Source organism: Lepus europaeus, chromosome 12 (assembly GCF_033115175.1).
Source record: "Lepus europaeus isolate LE1 chromosome 12, mLepTim1.pri, whole genome shotgun sequence".
Taxonomy (NCBI): Eukaryota; Metazoa; Chordata; class Mammalia; order Lagomorpha; family Leporidae; genus Lepus; species Lepus europaeus.
Window position 1 is genome coordinate 10,195,446 of NC_084838.1, and position 16,823 is coordinate 10,212,268.

The 16,823-nt window shown below is 45.6% G+C and overlaps 1 protein-coding gene across 9 annotated transcripts in view; it reads left to right on the top strand.

The window, feature by feature from the left end:
- DENND1A (DENN domain containing 1A) overlaps positions 1-16,823 on the top strand; it is a 566,150-nt gene that overhangs the window by 285,156 nt on the left and 264,171 nt on the right. For all 9 annotated transcript variants that reach the window (XM_062207587.1, XM_062207591.1, XM_062207594.1 and 6 more), the window contains 3 exons: positions 3,842-3,911; positions 10,036-10,116; positions 14,667-14,720. In XM_062207587.1, coding sequence (XP_062063571.1) covers positions 3,842-3,911; positions 10,036-10,116; positions 14,667-14,720 — 205 coding nt within the window. The remainder of the gene's footprint in view (positions 1-3,841; positions 3,912-10,035; positions 10,117-14,666; positions 14,721-16,823) is intronic.

Here is a 16,823-nt window from a genome sequence, read left to right on the forward strand (position 1 = left end):
CTGGTCTCCCATGGAGTGCAGAGCCCAAGCACTTGGGCCATCCTCCACTGTACTCCCGGGCCACAGCAGAGAGCTGGCCTGGAAGAGGGGCAACCGGGACAGAATCTGGCACCCCGACCGGGACTAGAACCCAGTGTGCCGGCTCCGCAAGGCGGAGGATTAGCCAGTTGAGCCAGGGCGCCGACCTGTTTTTATTATTTTTAAGATTTATTTATTTATTTGAAAGGCAGAGTTAGATTGAGAGAGAGATCTTCCATCTGCTGGTTCAGTCCCCAAGTGATAGCAACAGCTGGGCTCCATCTGGGTCTCCCATGTGGGCAGCAGAAACCCAAGAACTTGGGCATCTTCTTTTGCCTTCCTGGGTACATTAGCGGGTCCAGGATTGGAAGTAGAGCAGCCAGGACTCATTAAACCAGTGCTCATATGGGATGCAGGTTCACAGGTGGCAGCTTAACCTGCTGTGCCACAATGTTGGTCCTCCTCCCCTGTTCTCTTAGATTTTCTAAACTAAATAAAGTACTTGGGAAAGATTTCCAGCTGTTTGCACACAAATGATTACTGTCTGTAGTGCATACATCTCTTTCTGACTAGGACTATGGCCCTCTTGAGTGCAGGCACCATTTGTCTGTCTTGTTTTCCCCAGTCTCTGCCTGAGCCCACCGCACAATGACACTGCAGGGAGAACACAGGCACACATAGAGCAGGACCAGAGAGGCCTGGGCCCCTGTAAGTGGCCAGGGAGCAGCAGCGGAATGGAGCATTTGTTTCCTGTCTGTGCACCAGGAAGCATTGTTCCCCGCTGGTGACAGACACACACAGAATGGACCGCAGGGTCGCCTGTTGTCACCTGCAGGCTCCCAGGCAGCGCGAAGCCGCTGTGCTGGCGCTAATGAAGCAGTACAGGAAACGCCACGGGATGAAGCTCAGCTGTGGACCCTGGCCTCCCAACAGGGGCGAGCGGGCCCCTTTGAAGAAGAAGACAGCCGGGTTTTGGTTTCAAAACCTTACCACTGCCATCACTAGACACTCATCTGTCAGTGCACAGGGGACCACATGTGGGCAACAGTTGTGTCCAGCCAGGCCAGGGGGAGAATGAAACGACTGATTTCCTGGGTAGCTGCAAAGCATCTCATGCCCTGCTGGGGGTTCTGCATAGCGTGGCCACAGAGCACTGACCTGGTGAGGCTGAGTGAGAACCTGGGTGCTCCTGCAGTAGCCCAAGAGGTCCTTGCCATGACGCTTTCCTTCAGCGTCACAGCAGGTGAGAACGCTGGGGCTGGGAGGTCCCGGCCCAAGCTGTGTCATTCTGTTGGCCCTCCTTGTCCCCAACTGCTTGAATATGTATACAGTAGTGCTGAGCTGTGGGAGGATCCAGCCTGCCATGCTCTGTTTAGCAACTGCTTTCCCGGCATTGACAGGAGGCCAGGGTGTGCTTGCAAGAATATGTTTTCTCCTCTTCTTCCCCTCCCCAGCCCGGCTTCCTGACTTTGAGTTGCTGGATTTAACTGATGGCATTTTTCTTCCAGGAAAAAAAAAAAATGTGTAATCCTCAGTTGAATTTGTTTACTAAGAGTCCTCTAATCTGTGCAAGAGTTTTCTTCGGAGGGGATTTCTCCTTCCTTCTATAATGGCTTTTAACTTGGCTGAGGTTTATTTAACAGAGTAGGAAGGGGGAAACTTATCTGCTCCCTAATCCCTCTTGAATGTTTACATTGCTCTGCCAAAGTAAACGCTGTGTGAAGTGGCAGCGGCAGTTCTCTCAGTAATAGTCCATCTGCAGCTGCCAGGGCTGATGGCAACATATTAACATAAGTGATAATGCTGTCATAGAAGTGAAGAGTTAAGTTGCTTATCGGTATGTTTCGGATAAGCTACTTAAATTTTACAGTAGCATGTGCCGGCTTGGGACAGACGTTAATGACCGGGAGGTGCACACTTTATCTGTCCCCTCTCTTGTCTCTCACTTCATTTATTACCCTCGGCAGCCCAGCCAGTAATCTGTCCGGGGTGCTGGCCCCTCTCCCTGGCAAGATGTCACATGTGCGCTGGGCCTGGGGTTCAGCTCTGTCTGTGACGGAGGTTCTGAGCTCTGCAGGCAGCCAGTGCTTCTACCATGCTCTTCCCACCAGCCTGTCTGTCATAGCTTCCAGAAGGTTGCTCTGAGACAGTAGAGGCCTTTGAAGTAAGTGGCCCAGTGTCTTGGGAGAAGGGATGCTTTTCAACAACTCCATAACACTCTAAGGTGGTTTTGCCACTAGACTTTGTCTAGTTGCATTTGTTCAGTAAATGCTGAGCACTGACCACATGCCGAGCCCTGTCCTTGGCACTGGAGGACAAAGTGCAGGACGATGTGCCCTCTCCCTGTGTCTGCACCAAGCCTGTTGAGAAGACTGATGTGCGGCTGCATGCTCCAGCTAGTGGGGAATGTTGGGCCCGTGTGTGCGCATGAGGCCAGGGCATTGGGCCCAGTGAGGTTGGGACCAAGAAGAGCAGGGAACTTTGTGGAGGACGTGAAGAAATCAGCTAGGCTAGACCATGCAGGTCAGAAGGTGAAAGAGCCGCGCTCAGACAGGCTCAAGGAGACGTGCACATTCCCTATGTGAGCCTGCCACGAGAGGGAGCAGGTGCCAGTGCACTTCAGAAGGTCTGTGGAACAATGGTAACTTTGGTGCAAAAAATGTTGAAATTCATGCAGTTTTTTTCATAGCACTCATTTTCTTTTAAACTTTGAAAATTATTTATTTACTTGTTTGAGAGAGAAAAGGAGAAGACCGAGCTCCCATCTATAGGTTCACTCCCCGATTATCCACAATGGATGGAGTTGGACTGGGCTGATGCTAGGAACTCAATCCAGGTGTCCAGCATTGGTGGTAGTGTCTCAGTTACTTGAGCCACCACCTGCTTTAGCAAGAGCTGAAGTCAGGGACCAGAACTGAGAACTGAACCCAAGCATTCCCATGATATTACAGGGACTTGTCCTAACCTGTTTCTTAACTACTAGGCCAAGTATCTTCCCATCCATGAACTATTTGAAGAACCATTGTATGCATGGATTTATAATTTTTTGCACCAAAATAAACTCACCATTTAATTCCATTCTCCAGAAGCTTCTTGAAGTACCCTTATATGGGGCAGACTGAACAAAGGACAGCCGGAGAGGCAGCCAAAGGTCTGACAACGAAAGAGCCTTGAAAGCCATCCTAAAAAAGTGTGGGCTGGATCCTGTGGCAATGGGAGAGTCACTGCAAGAATTTAACCCAACGTGGGGCGTAGATTTGCGTTGGGAAGAACCAGAGTGGGTAGTCAGCCGCAATAAGGCTGGCTGCCAGGCTGTCGTCAGGCCCTGATGGAGGACAGTGGGGACTGAGTGCTCGCTCTGCAATCAGTAGAAGGAAGGTGCATCTGTGGGAGAGTGTCCCCTGTACCATCAGGAGCGGTGTGGGGTTCGTGGGGCCTGTGTGATAACTTGCAGACTCCAACAGTGAGAGGTTGGGTGGGGGCGGCGGCTGTGTGTGTCTGATCATGGGAAATGGAATAGATGCTGTCCGGGGGCCACTCAGAGATGAGGCCTGATTGTAGAGTCCGCTTTGAATTTCTTCTCCGTGAACCTGTTCTAGCTCTGAGGCATGGGAATAATTTATAATGGACATTCATCCTCTGCCTTACACAGACAGTTTTGAGAATCTCCGAGATAATTAGCATTTCACCAGTCTGTGTTTCCAGCGCAGTCTGTGACAGGAAGACTGCAGGATGTAGAGACACTGAAATGTGCTGTCTTAGATTAGGTCCTGTTAAGGTTTTGACCTGTATACTAATATCTCATGTGTCTCTTCTTCCCCAGCTACCTCCCCTGGTTCGAGGTGTTTTATAAGCTACTTAACATCTTGGCAGATTACACGACCAAAAAACAGGTATTTGCTTTTTCTAAAACAACAACAACAACCTTCTTTTTAACATGCAAACTTCAATATTGATGGTTATGAAAAATAAATCATGCTTTATACTTCAGAAAAATGTTTACCAAAATGGATAATGTGTGTCTATTAATGAAAGTTTGGAGATTCAGAAAAATAGGAGGAAGGAAAAGAAAATGATTTCTTAACCTACCCCACTCCCTTCCATAAAATAAGTATTGCTAGGCTTTTGGGTTGTTTTCTTCCTTATTTTTCCTTTGGGCTAAATAATTAATAAAAATATTCCCTTAGCATTCTCTGTTAATATTCACAATTCCTGACATTCCCAAACATCCCTGAAAGCTCGCTGCTGCCGTTAAATGACGGTTTTGCCAAGGCAGACATTTCAGCTGCTCGTGTCATGCTGCAGTCTCGAGTTAAACACTTAACTGGCAAACCCCCTACGCAGCTGTCCTGAGGCCCTGCTTCAGTGAGAGTTTGTGGTGTATTTCTAGTCATTTTTGTAAGTCTCTGAAAATTACTTTACAAAGTCAGCCATGCTTTACTGTCCTTTTGGAAAAGCCAGTATGCCCTAATCATTTCCATGGGTGTCAGGTGTCAAAGAGGAGCTGCAGTTAGACATTTGTAGCCCCCATTCCTAGGTACCATTCCGACAGAAGTAAATCTCCCATACAACTAAAAATGCCGCCAATATTCTTTGTGGTTCGTAACATTATATCATGTACTTGCATTTACTGATGCATTTCCCTATTATTAGGAATTTTTTTATTGTTGAAAGTAGTTCAGCCATTAGCATACTTTATGTATAAAAGTATTTTCTTCCATTTGGATTGTTGTTTTTAGAGGAAAAACTCAAGCAAACCATTGTACAATCCATGGGCATAAACTTTTTAAGAACATTTACCAAAGTGCCTTTCAAAATAATTGAATCATTTCTTTTTTTTTTTTTTAATTTTTTTATTTATTAGAAAGTCAGAGTTACACAGAGAGAGGAAGAAACAGAGAAAGAGAGATAGGAATAATGAGAGATCTTCTATCTGCTGATTCACTCCCCAAATGGCTGCAACTTCTGAGGCTGGGCCAGGCAAACGCCAGTAGTAAAGAGCTTCTTCCAGGTCTCCCATGTGGGTGCAGGGGCCCAAGCACTTGAGCCATCCTCCACTGGATGGGAAATGGGCAGCCGGGTCTCCAACCAGTACCCATGTGGGATGCCAACGTCGTAGTTTGCAATCCCTGCATCATTTTTTCTTTAGAAAGAATATGTTTCCCAGCTATTAGAGGAGGATGACTGGGTCATATTACTCTCACCAGTATCATTTGTTGAATTCATTGTTTGACAAGTAAAGAGTCTCATTGTTTTAATTACATTTCTCTATTAGTGAGTCGAGTATTTGTCCATATGTCTAGCTGGTTATCATTTCCTTTGTATAAATGGCCTAAGTTTTCTTTTTAATTAAAATGATCCATTATTATCAAACTATTAGAGAGAATTTCCCCTTCATTTTTATCTATGGAACATTAGTTCTGAGACATTCTCCATAAACAGGATGCTGTAGTTCAGCACTGTCAGGGTTAGGGGAAGGGAAGGCTGTGTTTTGGTTTTTGCCTTCCTATGACTGAGAAGTCCTACACTGGGGGACCTGCGCCTCCAGTGCCTCCTGTCTCATTTGGCCCCAGACCGCTGTGATTGCTTGACTGGTATTAATGTTCTGAGACGTCGCGGTTTCCTGGAATACACTTGGGGAGATCCAGTGGAAGAAAGGCGGAAGTTGTGTGCAGGCTTTCCTTCACGTTAGATTTAGCCACTGGCAAGTGCATGCCTGAGGCCTCACCAATAGAAATGGCTCCCGGGATCACGGTGTGCTCTGAGAAGCAGCACGGGTGCCAGGGAGCTCTGTCTCGCGAGAAGTGATTTACTCCTTGATGAATGAGCCAGGAAGTCACCTTGGGTCTGTTCATCGATTTCTGATTCGCTGTTACTTTTAGTCAAACATCTGGGTTTTCATGCAAATTTTAAAGGCATCTTTAGTACATAGAATTGTCTAACTTGTAGGCTCTCAGCGGTTTTGAATTAGCAATGGACTCATGTCCTTTCCTCTGTGTTAATGCTCTAGTCATTTAAAACAAAACAGAAGACCATGAATATACTTTTTAAAACATGTCTTGAGAACTAAGAAAGGCTAGATAGGTATAGCTCAAACAGAGGAAAGAGGCTGGCTGCCCTGCAAGTGTGTCGCACCAACCCCAGCAAGGACCCTGCCTCTTGAGATGTTGGCCACTGAGATCAGGAACATGTTTGAGATGGGGGTCTGTTCTCCTGAACCTGAGACTCTGTTTATTAACATTTCTTCTGGATAAAGAAATCATGAACCAGTTAAGAAGAAATCTAGGTACACCTGGCTTGTTTCTAAGATGTGGGTTACCATATTAGGACAGAAGGAAAGAGTTTTTTGTTTAATGTAAAAAAATATCGGCCAGCACCGCAGCTCATTAGGCTAATCCTCTGCCTGCGGCGCCGGCACCCCAGGTTCTAGTCCTGGTCGGGGCGCCAGATTCTGTCCCAGTTGCCCCTCTTCCAGGCCAGCTCTCTGCTGTGGCCCGGGAGTGCAGTGGAGGATGGCTCAAGTGCTTGGGCCCTGCACCCCATGGGAGACCAGGATAAATACCTGGCTCCTGCCTTCGGATCAGCGTGATGCGCTGGCTGCAGCGTGCCAGCTGCAGCGGCCATTGGAGGGTGAACCAACGGCAAAAGGAAGACCTTTCTCTCTGTCTCTCTCTCTCTCACTGTCCACTCTGCCTGTCCAAAAAAAAGGAGTATCTCCCTCCCTGCCTTCCAAAAACCTTGCTTTTCCCGAAAGTCACCGGGAAGATTGAGCAAAGCAGGCTGCTAGTATGCATGTCTGTGTGTGTGACCCTGATAGTGGAGCATGGGGAATTGGAGCCTGAGGTGAGTGACAAGGGTGCCACTGTGGTTATCAGGCCCTGAGTGGGACATGGAGAACATCCATATAGAAGGAGTGGCGAAGCCAAGGAGGGCATCCTAACCAGGGGCAACCTGCCCTGGTTGTGGGAGCCTGCAGGAGACAAGGGTGTTTTTATGGTAGCTCTGCCTGGGATGTCAGAACTCTGGTGAGATCTGGAAGGATCCTGGAAGGGAGGCCGCAGGAGTGGCCTGGCACTGGGTTGTTGGAGCCTGAGCAGGGTGAGCATTTGTGTAGGGGGTGGATGATAGAGGCCCAACCCTGGGTGTCAGTGACCAAAGAGGGCAAGGAGGGTGTCTGGGTAAGGAAGGAGACAGTAGCAGCGGCAATAGAAGAGTGGTTCCACACACACACACACAAGTAAATACGGTAATGAGGACAGGGAGCTTCACTTAAAAAATTTTATTTTTATTTATTTGAAAGGCCAAGTTATTGCTTCTCAGCCTTTTGGCTAAGATCAAGTGAAAGACAAAGTCTCAGAGAGAGAGAGAAGTCTTCCATCTGCTGGTTCACACCCCCAAATGGCTGCAACAGCCGGCTCCGGGCCGTCCGAAGCCAGGAGTCAGGAACTTTATCCCATTCTCTCATATGGGTGCAGGGGCCCAAGCACTTGGACCATCTTCTTCTGCTTTCCCAGACTCAGTAGCAGGGTCAGAAAGTGGGGCAGCCAGGACTCAAGCTGGCACCCATATCAGATGCTGGCACCGCAGGCAGTGGGTTAACCCACTACGCCACAATGCCGGTCCCAGGATGCTTCACTTTTGTAGGACACATCACAAATACGGATAGGGAGGAAACCGGAATGATTCCTGTGTGTTCCACTGGCATTGGACTCATCAGTGCAAACCCATGGCTTTCAACAGGTGAAGACAGATGTAGGAATAAGCGGATGTCCAGGATCTACCAGGGGTCTCTGTGTGTGTAACACAGTCCCTGGCTGTGTCCACAGGAAGGGACTGGTGTCAGCCACACCAAGAAGCAATGAACTCGCCTGGTGCTCAGATCTTGGTTTATAAAGACCATTGCCCACTGGTAGGAACCAAGGCTCTTAGAGAAAGGCCTGACTCCAGGACAGGGGCAGGGAAAGTATTAGATGAGCCCAAATTACCTATTGTGCCACAAATGAAGGGAGCACTCAAAAGGTGATGGGGACATGTGAGAAAGACACAAAGTGAGCTTGGAGGTCTAAGGAGCTCCCACTGGTCGTACCTGGGACAATTTGACCATCAAAATAAATACTGAAGCAAAGGTTATAATAAGCCCAGTGAATAAAGCAGAAACCACATGCCTACAGCTAGTAGTATTAAGTAACTGGATAAATTGAAAATTGTAAGGAATGGATGTATAAAGCACTGGTCCACAAAGCACTTACTAAATACAAAGGAAGGAGGAAGCTCACAATAGCAATATAAGATGAACTAATCAAATGATCAAAGGAAATCTCATCAGTAAAGGAACGAATTGAAATGTGAATCATGAGAAAACATCAGACAGTTGAGAATCATTCTATGAAGTGGGTGGTCTCATCATCATAGTTGTACAAATCGAGGAGACTGAGGAGCTGATCCAGGCTAAGGAAGACTAGAGTCGTAACTACCAAAGGCAACGGTGCGTAGCTCTAAACTGGATCATTTGCCATCAGGTGTTATTGGCACAATTGGCAAATCTTGATGGGAACCGAAGGCTACATGGTAGTGCTGCTGCGCGGTCACTTTCCCGACGATGATAATGAATCCTGGTTGTGCAGAGAATGTTCTTGTTTGTATTTATGAACGATGGGGCCGGGAGAGGGCCACGGGTGTCGGAAGACTTTGTGCTCCCACAGCATCGCCCAGACGGCCCAGCCTCAGCTCCTGACTCTCCACAACCGCGATGGATGTTTGCAGGAACCCAGCCAGCGTCTGCCTCCCCGCACTTGATGTCCACTGCACCTGCTTGCACTTAACCTTCGGAGAAGACACTTCACATGGAGGACACACTCAGGAGCCACGCCCAGCTCTGTCTGACGCCTGCCGAGCTGGAAGCCCGGCTGGCCTCAGCCTGAGGCTGGCCACCCTCAAATATTTCAAGAAATAGAGAGGTTTTTTTCCAAGCTGTTTCTACAACTGCTCTGCAACTCTGAGATTTCTTCACACACATACCCTCAAGTTCATCTCTGTCCTCTGTGAGAAAAGTATTTGATTTACCTGAGTTCAGGTTGAAGTGAGATTGTAGTCTAGGCTCATCCTGTAACCTCCCCCTAACTAACTTCACTACCAAAGACAGCTGCAGTAAGACAGAGAGGTCTCTGGGCTTGAGCACAAAACACCTGTGTTTGTCTCTCCACCCGTGCAACTCATAAACCACTGATTTCAGACACGTTGCTTCACCTTCTTAACCTCAGTTTTTACATTTTTAATAAGCTGGGGTACTTGGGAGAATCCAGTACATAGCAAATGAGTACAGATATAAAACTACCACTCTTGTATTGGCACAAAGAATTCCACAGGATGGGAGAAGTGGCCTTTGGATGATTCCATGTGTAGTGTTCCTTGGAGCATTTTAAAGGTGACTATGTTTCCGTAGGATAATTTGTACCGCTTGCACGTCATTTTGTTGCCCAGTTTCACTAATTAAAATGCGCAGCCACCGTCCTCTATGGCATGCCGTTGTACTTAGTTCATGTCTAACTTTCTGTAATTGGAGGCTGCCGTGTGTACCCAGTGAACACTCAATAAAATTAATTGAGGGCAACGATGATGAAGACAGGATCTATAGTGTCCTCGTTATTTCCCTCAGCCACCCCCGCCCTGGAAGCTGGGGCTGTTTGCATTTAGAAGTTGTTGCTATGGAGTTGAGGGGATAGATTTGCTGAGAGCTTATGGTATATGATCCATATAAGGCGGTCATGGTAGGTGTCTCGCTGAGTAGAAAATGTCAAATTCGGTGTGGGAGGCTCCATTTGGTGCTTATGTCTGAGCCATCCGCGATGTCTTGGGTCCAATCTTCCTTGAATATCAAACCTATTTCAGTACTGGGGCCAGCGTCTCCCCACGCCCCTCAGGAGGGCCCCTAGCACACTGTGTGTCTAGACCTCCTGGCAGGTATCTGACTAAGAGCCAAGCCTTGCTTCTGTTACTTAGGCCTTTTGTTTCTTTCAGGAAAGTCAATGGAATGAGCTCCTTGAAACCCTGCACAAACTTCCCATCCCCGACCCAGGAGTGTCTGTTCATCTCAATGTGGTAAGTGAGGAAGGATGATGGGCAGGCCCGAGAGAGGAGGCATTTCAATATGAACAGTAAGAGGCATCATCTTTTGTCATCTGCACCTCCCTAACCCCATTCTGGAATACTCTGAGACTCCTAGGCTTAGGGCAGGCCCGGGTGTCAAATTCTTTCTTTGTTGGATTTCAGTGAGGAACAGACCGGTCCTAAATGTTCCCAAGCTCCTCTTTGGCCATCACCCCATTACCAGCAGTGCCTGCATAGCAGATCCTGGGCTGGAATAGGAACCCTGCCCCTGCCTTTCCCTTGAGCTCTGTCCTGGACTCCCTGCATCACCCCCGTCCCCCACCCCCAGGCACTGTGGTACATCTCCCCATGCTGAAGCCCAGCTCACACCCTTGGCCGTACGCATTGCCTCTCCCATTTGCCCAGGTAATCCTGTTAATGATTCAGAATTCAGCTCCAGTTTCATCTCCAGAGGAATCCTCCTTCGGCACTTTGCAGTACTTAGTTAACCACATTGGAGTGATGCGTTTTCTTGTATTCCTCTCTGGCCTGTGTGTCCCTTGAGGACAGAGAGGGCGAGGCCGGAACATGGTTCCTGGCCCACGGTAATACTTGTTTCTTTGAATACAGTGTGCAAAGCCCCTAAGCACCAAGGGGAGATTTCAGTTGTCATGTGGCCAATGACCTAAGTGACCTTAATCAAGACCTTTAACCTCATGGGTCTCAGTTTCCAAATGTGTCAGATAAGGCATCAGAAGAGGTGTAAGAGATCTTTTCCCTATTTCAGTAGTTGGAATTCCCTAATTCCCTCAATTAAACCTTGTCACTGACTTTATCAGATAGACACCCTCTGGCCAGATGCTGATTATTCCACAGGGACTGTTTCTCCTGTGTCTGGGGCCTGGACATTTGGAAGTTGTGTCTGGCTTCATTAGAACCAGGCACATTGTTGGCATTCAGTGGTTAGAAAGGTACCTGCCCCCCTAAAAAAAAGCAGTATTTCTTAAGAGTTTTTTCTGGAATGATGATAAGAGTCAAAGCACTATTCATACCAATTACTAATAATAGAGCTACCACTTCATTACGTTTCTAATTTATAGCAAATATGCATCTCTAATGTTGAAACAATTCTCTGCAAAATAGAGATGAACACCTATCTCACTGATGGAAGGTTTGGAGAGGGGAAGGTATCTGTCTACTCAAAGTCATGTGGTCAGGAAATGATTAGATTTGGGTTTTCAAACCCATGGCTGACTTCAAAGCTGAGTTCCTTCCACTGGGCTGTGTTGAGTTGTAGAGGGGCAAGGGAGGGAGGAAGAGAAAAAAGTCAGGAAGCTGCCATTTTGTACAAGTGTTTGCCCGTTTTAAAACAGCACGAGAAGGAAAGAAACCTTAGTACAAAACTTCTCCTAAGAGGAGGGAACAGTGATCACCAAAAAATTTATCAAATGAGGGCTGGTGCCGTGGTATAGTGGGCTAAGCCCCTGCCTGCAGCGCTGGAATCCTGTATGGGCGCTGGTTCGCATCCAGGCTGCTCTTCTTCCAATCCAGCTCTCTGCTATGGCCTGGGAAAGCAGCAGAAGATGACCCAAGTGCTTGGGCCCCTGCATCCACGTGGGAGACCCAGAAGTGGCTCCTGGCTCCTGCCTTCGGATCAGCTCAGCTGCAGCGATTCTGGCCATGTGGGGAGTGATCCAGCAGATGGAAGACCCTTTTCTTTTTCTGTCCCTCTCTCTCTAATTCTACCTCTCAAATAAATAAATAAAAATGTTTTTATAAAGATGATCAAATGAGCTTTAGACCTGCCACAGTCACCGCTGTGCAGCCAGGATACCCTGCCGTTGTCTTTATCTCTTCTCCTAAGCAGCTTGATCTCACTGTTCCCATCTGTAATGGCATGCGACAGGTCTCCCTGGAGTGGCCAGGCTAGGTCACCAGCTGCTGAGAGGAAGGGACACGCCTTTATCCACATGGCCGCATGGGCAGCGAGCCTGCCAGGCCTAAAGGACAAGCCACCTCGGGCAGGCAGTGCTGTTGGGTGGTGCAGCTGTTTCGTGCCAGTGGTTTCTAGGAATGCCTCTGAACTCCCCTGGTCCCCAGCATTTCATGGGCAATGGAGCAAGACAATCTCAAAGGACAGCCTGGGGACTACTTGGTTTTGAATTGCCTTGGTTCACTATTTTCAACCCATCGCATCTGTAAAGGCAGATTTTTTTTTTCTCTACTCTTGTCTAGGAATTCCTCTCTCCAGATTGCATTTCTTATTTTGAAGGGCTAGTGTCATCTAGATCAGAAAGCCTGAAATGTTGATAAAATGGTAATACTGGGCTTTTTGGATAGAGATTATTTCTATGTGTCCAATATAGATGATTGAGAAAAATAGAAATGTAAATTAACAGGTGAGAGCAACAGTAACTGTGTTAAAACATTATTTATTGAGTGCTAGGCATATATGTAACATTTCTTCTTGACAAAGTTTTGAAGTCAATACTATAATTCCCATTTACAGATTGAAAAATGAAGTTTCTGTGTTGTTGAGTGAAGCTTCTGCAGCTCACATAGCTGTTAAGTGACCCGCTCTGTGGTTCGAGCTCTTTGCCTCTCACTGTGCCAAACGTTGCTTGGTGATTCCATCATGGCGTGGACATCTGTCGCTGCACATTTCTGGAAATTCCTGTCTAGACAGTTGGTATAGAAGTCAGTATCTCATGGAGTCACATTTGGACATTGTATTTTACTTCTCCTATTTTAATCCTCATTGAGAAATTGAATTGTTTTCTAGTTTCTGTGCTATGCCATCTCTGTTATAATAATTCATAGGTAATATTTTGGCATAGACACACAGATTTTGAGATAGTCCATTGCAGAAGGCGCTTTTAAAAAGTTATTTATAATAGTCTTTTTGCATTTTAGTTTATTTTCTTCACTCAAATTCCTTTAGCTGTAATTTATTCAGAAAAGGCACAGGAAGGGTAGTCTGTTATAATGGAAGGAATACAGTTCCAGTTACACAGGCCTGGTTTCAGTCTAGTTCTGTCACATGCTACCTGGGTGACCTCGGGCAGGCTACCTCTCTGAGCATTAATTTACTGACTGGTAACACACTTATGGAGATAATGTATGCCTTGAAATTCATTATGGAAATTAAAAATGATATTTATAAAGTACCTGGCATACAGCTTTCCACATAGCAGATGTTTAGTAAACTATCTGTTGAACATCAGACAGGTAGCTGATACTGTTGTTGCTGGTGGTAGTGTAACAATTGTCCCTAAGACCCTTCATTTGAGAAAGTCTACACAACTCATTCTTCTAGAGTCTGACTGACTTTGCAATTACCCAAGAATACGGGGAGTGGAGGACTTCCTGAATGTCAGTTGTTGGTCCCAGCTTGAACTTCAGCCGTGGCTGAGCTGACCTTCTCTGCATGTGCCCTTTCCTGGCCTGTGCACAATCCCATGTTTGATTGGCCAGCCCAAGGCTCTTCCCGTTCCTGCTCGCCATTGTCCTCCGAGTCTTTAAGAGCAGCCGAGGAGGTGTCATCGCTCAGCCTGTTGTCACTGAACTCAGGGATACATGCCTGTTAACATCCATGGAGCTGCCTCACTGAACGTTCTTTGAAGAGGTCAGTTTCTCGACTCCGCTGAGTCTCCCACTCCCTTCACTGGAAGTCAGAAGGCTTGCTGGCAAGTGTGCTCATGGACGGTTTCCCCACCATTAACCATCTGTGGTGGGCCCCGCTCGCTGGCCTTTAGCTGGAGCTGTCCTTAACATCATTCAGGCCTTTGGGGTCCTTTTTTTTTTTTTTTTTTAAAGATTTTATTTATTTATTTGAGAGAGAGAGTTACTGAGAGAAAGATCTTCCATCTGCTGGTTCTCTCCCCACATGGCTGCAACAGCCAGAGCTGAGCTGATCAGAAGCCAGGAGTCAGGAGCCTCTTCCGGGTCTCCCACACAGGTGCAGGGGCCCAAGCACTTGGGCCATCCTCTCCTGCTTTCCCAGGCCATAGCAGAGGACTGGATCAGAAGAGGAGCAGCTAGACAATGGACCGGTGCCCGTATGGGATGCTGGCACTGCAAATGGAGGCCTAGCCTACTACGCCATAGCACCTGACCCTTGGGACACATTTCGACCATAGTTTTCAGGTGGATATAATCTCAGATGCTGAAATGAGATAGCAGGTTTGTTTGGTAAACACCAATGCTGAGTGAATCCAGTGATATTTGGTCCCTGGAGTCCACTTGCTTTGTTGAACAATAAGTTATAAATCCTGGAACTTTCATGTTTTCAGAAGCCTGAACACATTGTATGGGAATTTAGTCTTTAATATCTTTGAGCTCTTCATTTGTGTCTTTCAATGAAGTTCATCTCTTATAGCAAAGAACTCTGTCTACCAAACTGATGATTTAATGCAACTGACTTAATCCATTATTATCCCAAGAAAATATTCCATGGATATTTCCACTGAGGAAATATCTTCCTATCATTTATCTAAATTCTTGAGTACTGTGCTTGTTACACATTTTTGTAAAAATAAACTATGTTTGCTTCTCTTTTTCAGCATTCTTATTTTACTGTGCCTGATACCAGAGAACTTCCCAGCATACCTGAGAATGTGAGTACTCGGGGAGAAAAAGTTCAGTTGTCAGTTTTCTTTATTTTTTTGCTCTTTTTTACTAATAAAAGTATAATGCTTTAAGGCATAATTGTACAAATCATAATTTTAAAAGGATGCATTATGAAAATAAATATAATAATGAAAGTGCATTATAAAAACAAAACCAAAGGCTATTTACAAGGTAGAGGAAGCATGTAGATAGTTATTCATGCTTCTCAAAGATAATCAATCACCTGTTAGTTAACATGTGGATTTTACATTTCTATCTTTTTAGAATATATTCTCATATTAAAAATCATGAATTAGATATGCATATTTTCCATTTTCATTCATAAGAATTATCTATGACTCTAATGTTCTGTTTGCTATGTAGTTTACTATCATTCACTCCCTGTTGTGCATTTAGATCATTCTTTTTTTGGCATTATCAATGAAATGTTTCCATATAAAAGATCTTTCATATAGATGTTTCTCTATTAGGGAAGACTGACTCGAGTGTAGTTATATCTCCACTTCTTACATTTCTGTATCCACTGTTCAGAGAATACAATGAAGGATTTGTGGATGGAGATTGAGAACCCCCCCACCCCACCTGTTAGGGACCGAGGAACACAGAACCAGAGTGTGAGACAGGAGAAGGTTAACGTTTGCCCTCTGAACGAGCTGAATGATGTGTCTGCCCAAGGCTTATTTCAAAATGTTTAGCTGTGGTTGTGAATAGTACCATGTAAGCACCATGTAGAATCTAATAGAGGATGGTCATACTTGGGCACTTGATTACCTTTTTAAAACTGTGATAAAATATATGAAGCATGAAATTTACCATGTAAACCATTTTTAAGCCTACAGTTCAAGAGTTTTAAGTACATTAATTCGATGTGCAGTTTCCAGACATTTTTTGGAATGTAAAACTGAAGCTCTGTACTCATTGAACAAGAGTAGCTCTCTGGTCTCTTCCTCCCCCTACCCGCCCCCCCACCAGCCCCGGCCCCCCATCATTCTATTTTGTCTCTACAAATTTGACTCCTCTAAGTACAATCACAGTAGTTGTCCTTCTGTCTGGCTTATTTCATTAGTACAGTTCACTTAGTACACTTCAAAGTTCATCATGTAGCATATGCGAAAATATTCTTATATTTTAAGGCTGTACTCTCATGAATGTACCACATTTTGCTTACTTGTTCATCCATTGGTGGACACTTGGGTTGTTTCCACATTTTGTGCCCTGTGCCTTTAAACATTGGTTTATGGGTATCTGTTTGAGTCCCTGCTTTCAGTTCTTTTGGGAACATACTTGGTTACTTTTTTAAAGACCTGCAATAAACGGTATATTTTTCCATAACTGCTGTAAGCTCACAGAAAGAAAATGCTTCTATAGAGCACATTACAAATAACAAATAATAAATGTAATTAATGAATTGTGCTGTAGTATTGTAATTAGGGTCGTCAAGCCTATCCATCATCTTTAGGATCAGGCTGTGGTGGAAAGTAGCTCTTCCTTTGTGTTTGACATTAAGTAATTAAAAAACAAACAAAAAAACAAAAAACAACCTCAGCCCAGAGTTCCCATTTCAACAACAGCCAATGTTTACTGAGTTCTACTGCAGGCAAAAAGATGCATTCAGTTCTTTACTTGCCTTGTCTCATTTACCTCTCTTAGCTTACCATGATTATTCTCATTTTAGATAAGGAAGCAAAAACCCTGGGAATTTAAATAACATAGTCAAGATCCTGCATCAGAATTCAAACACTGGTCTGATTCTCGAGACTGAGCGTGCTCTTTTATGCTTTGAGCCCATGATTTTTACCTTTCGTCTCTCAAAACAATTCCATTGGAATGATAAAAGAAATATAAAATTAAGGAAAACAACATTCCCATAGTGGCAGAGGAAAATTAGGAATTCCTCCTAAAAGGATCAGTGCTAGTTAATAGTCTGTCGTGACCAGTACTGGGCCAGGCTGAAGCCAGGAGCTTCTTCCGGATCTCCCACGTGGGTAGCAGGGGCCCAAACACTTGGGCCATCTTCCATTGCTTTTCCCAGGCCATTAGTAGGGAGCTGGATTGGAAGTGAAGCAGCTGGGACACGACAGTGCCCGTAG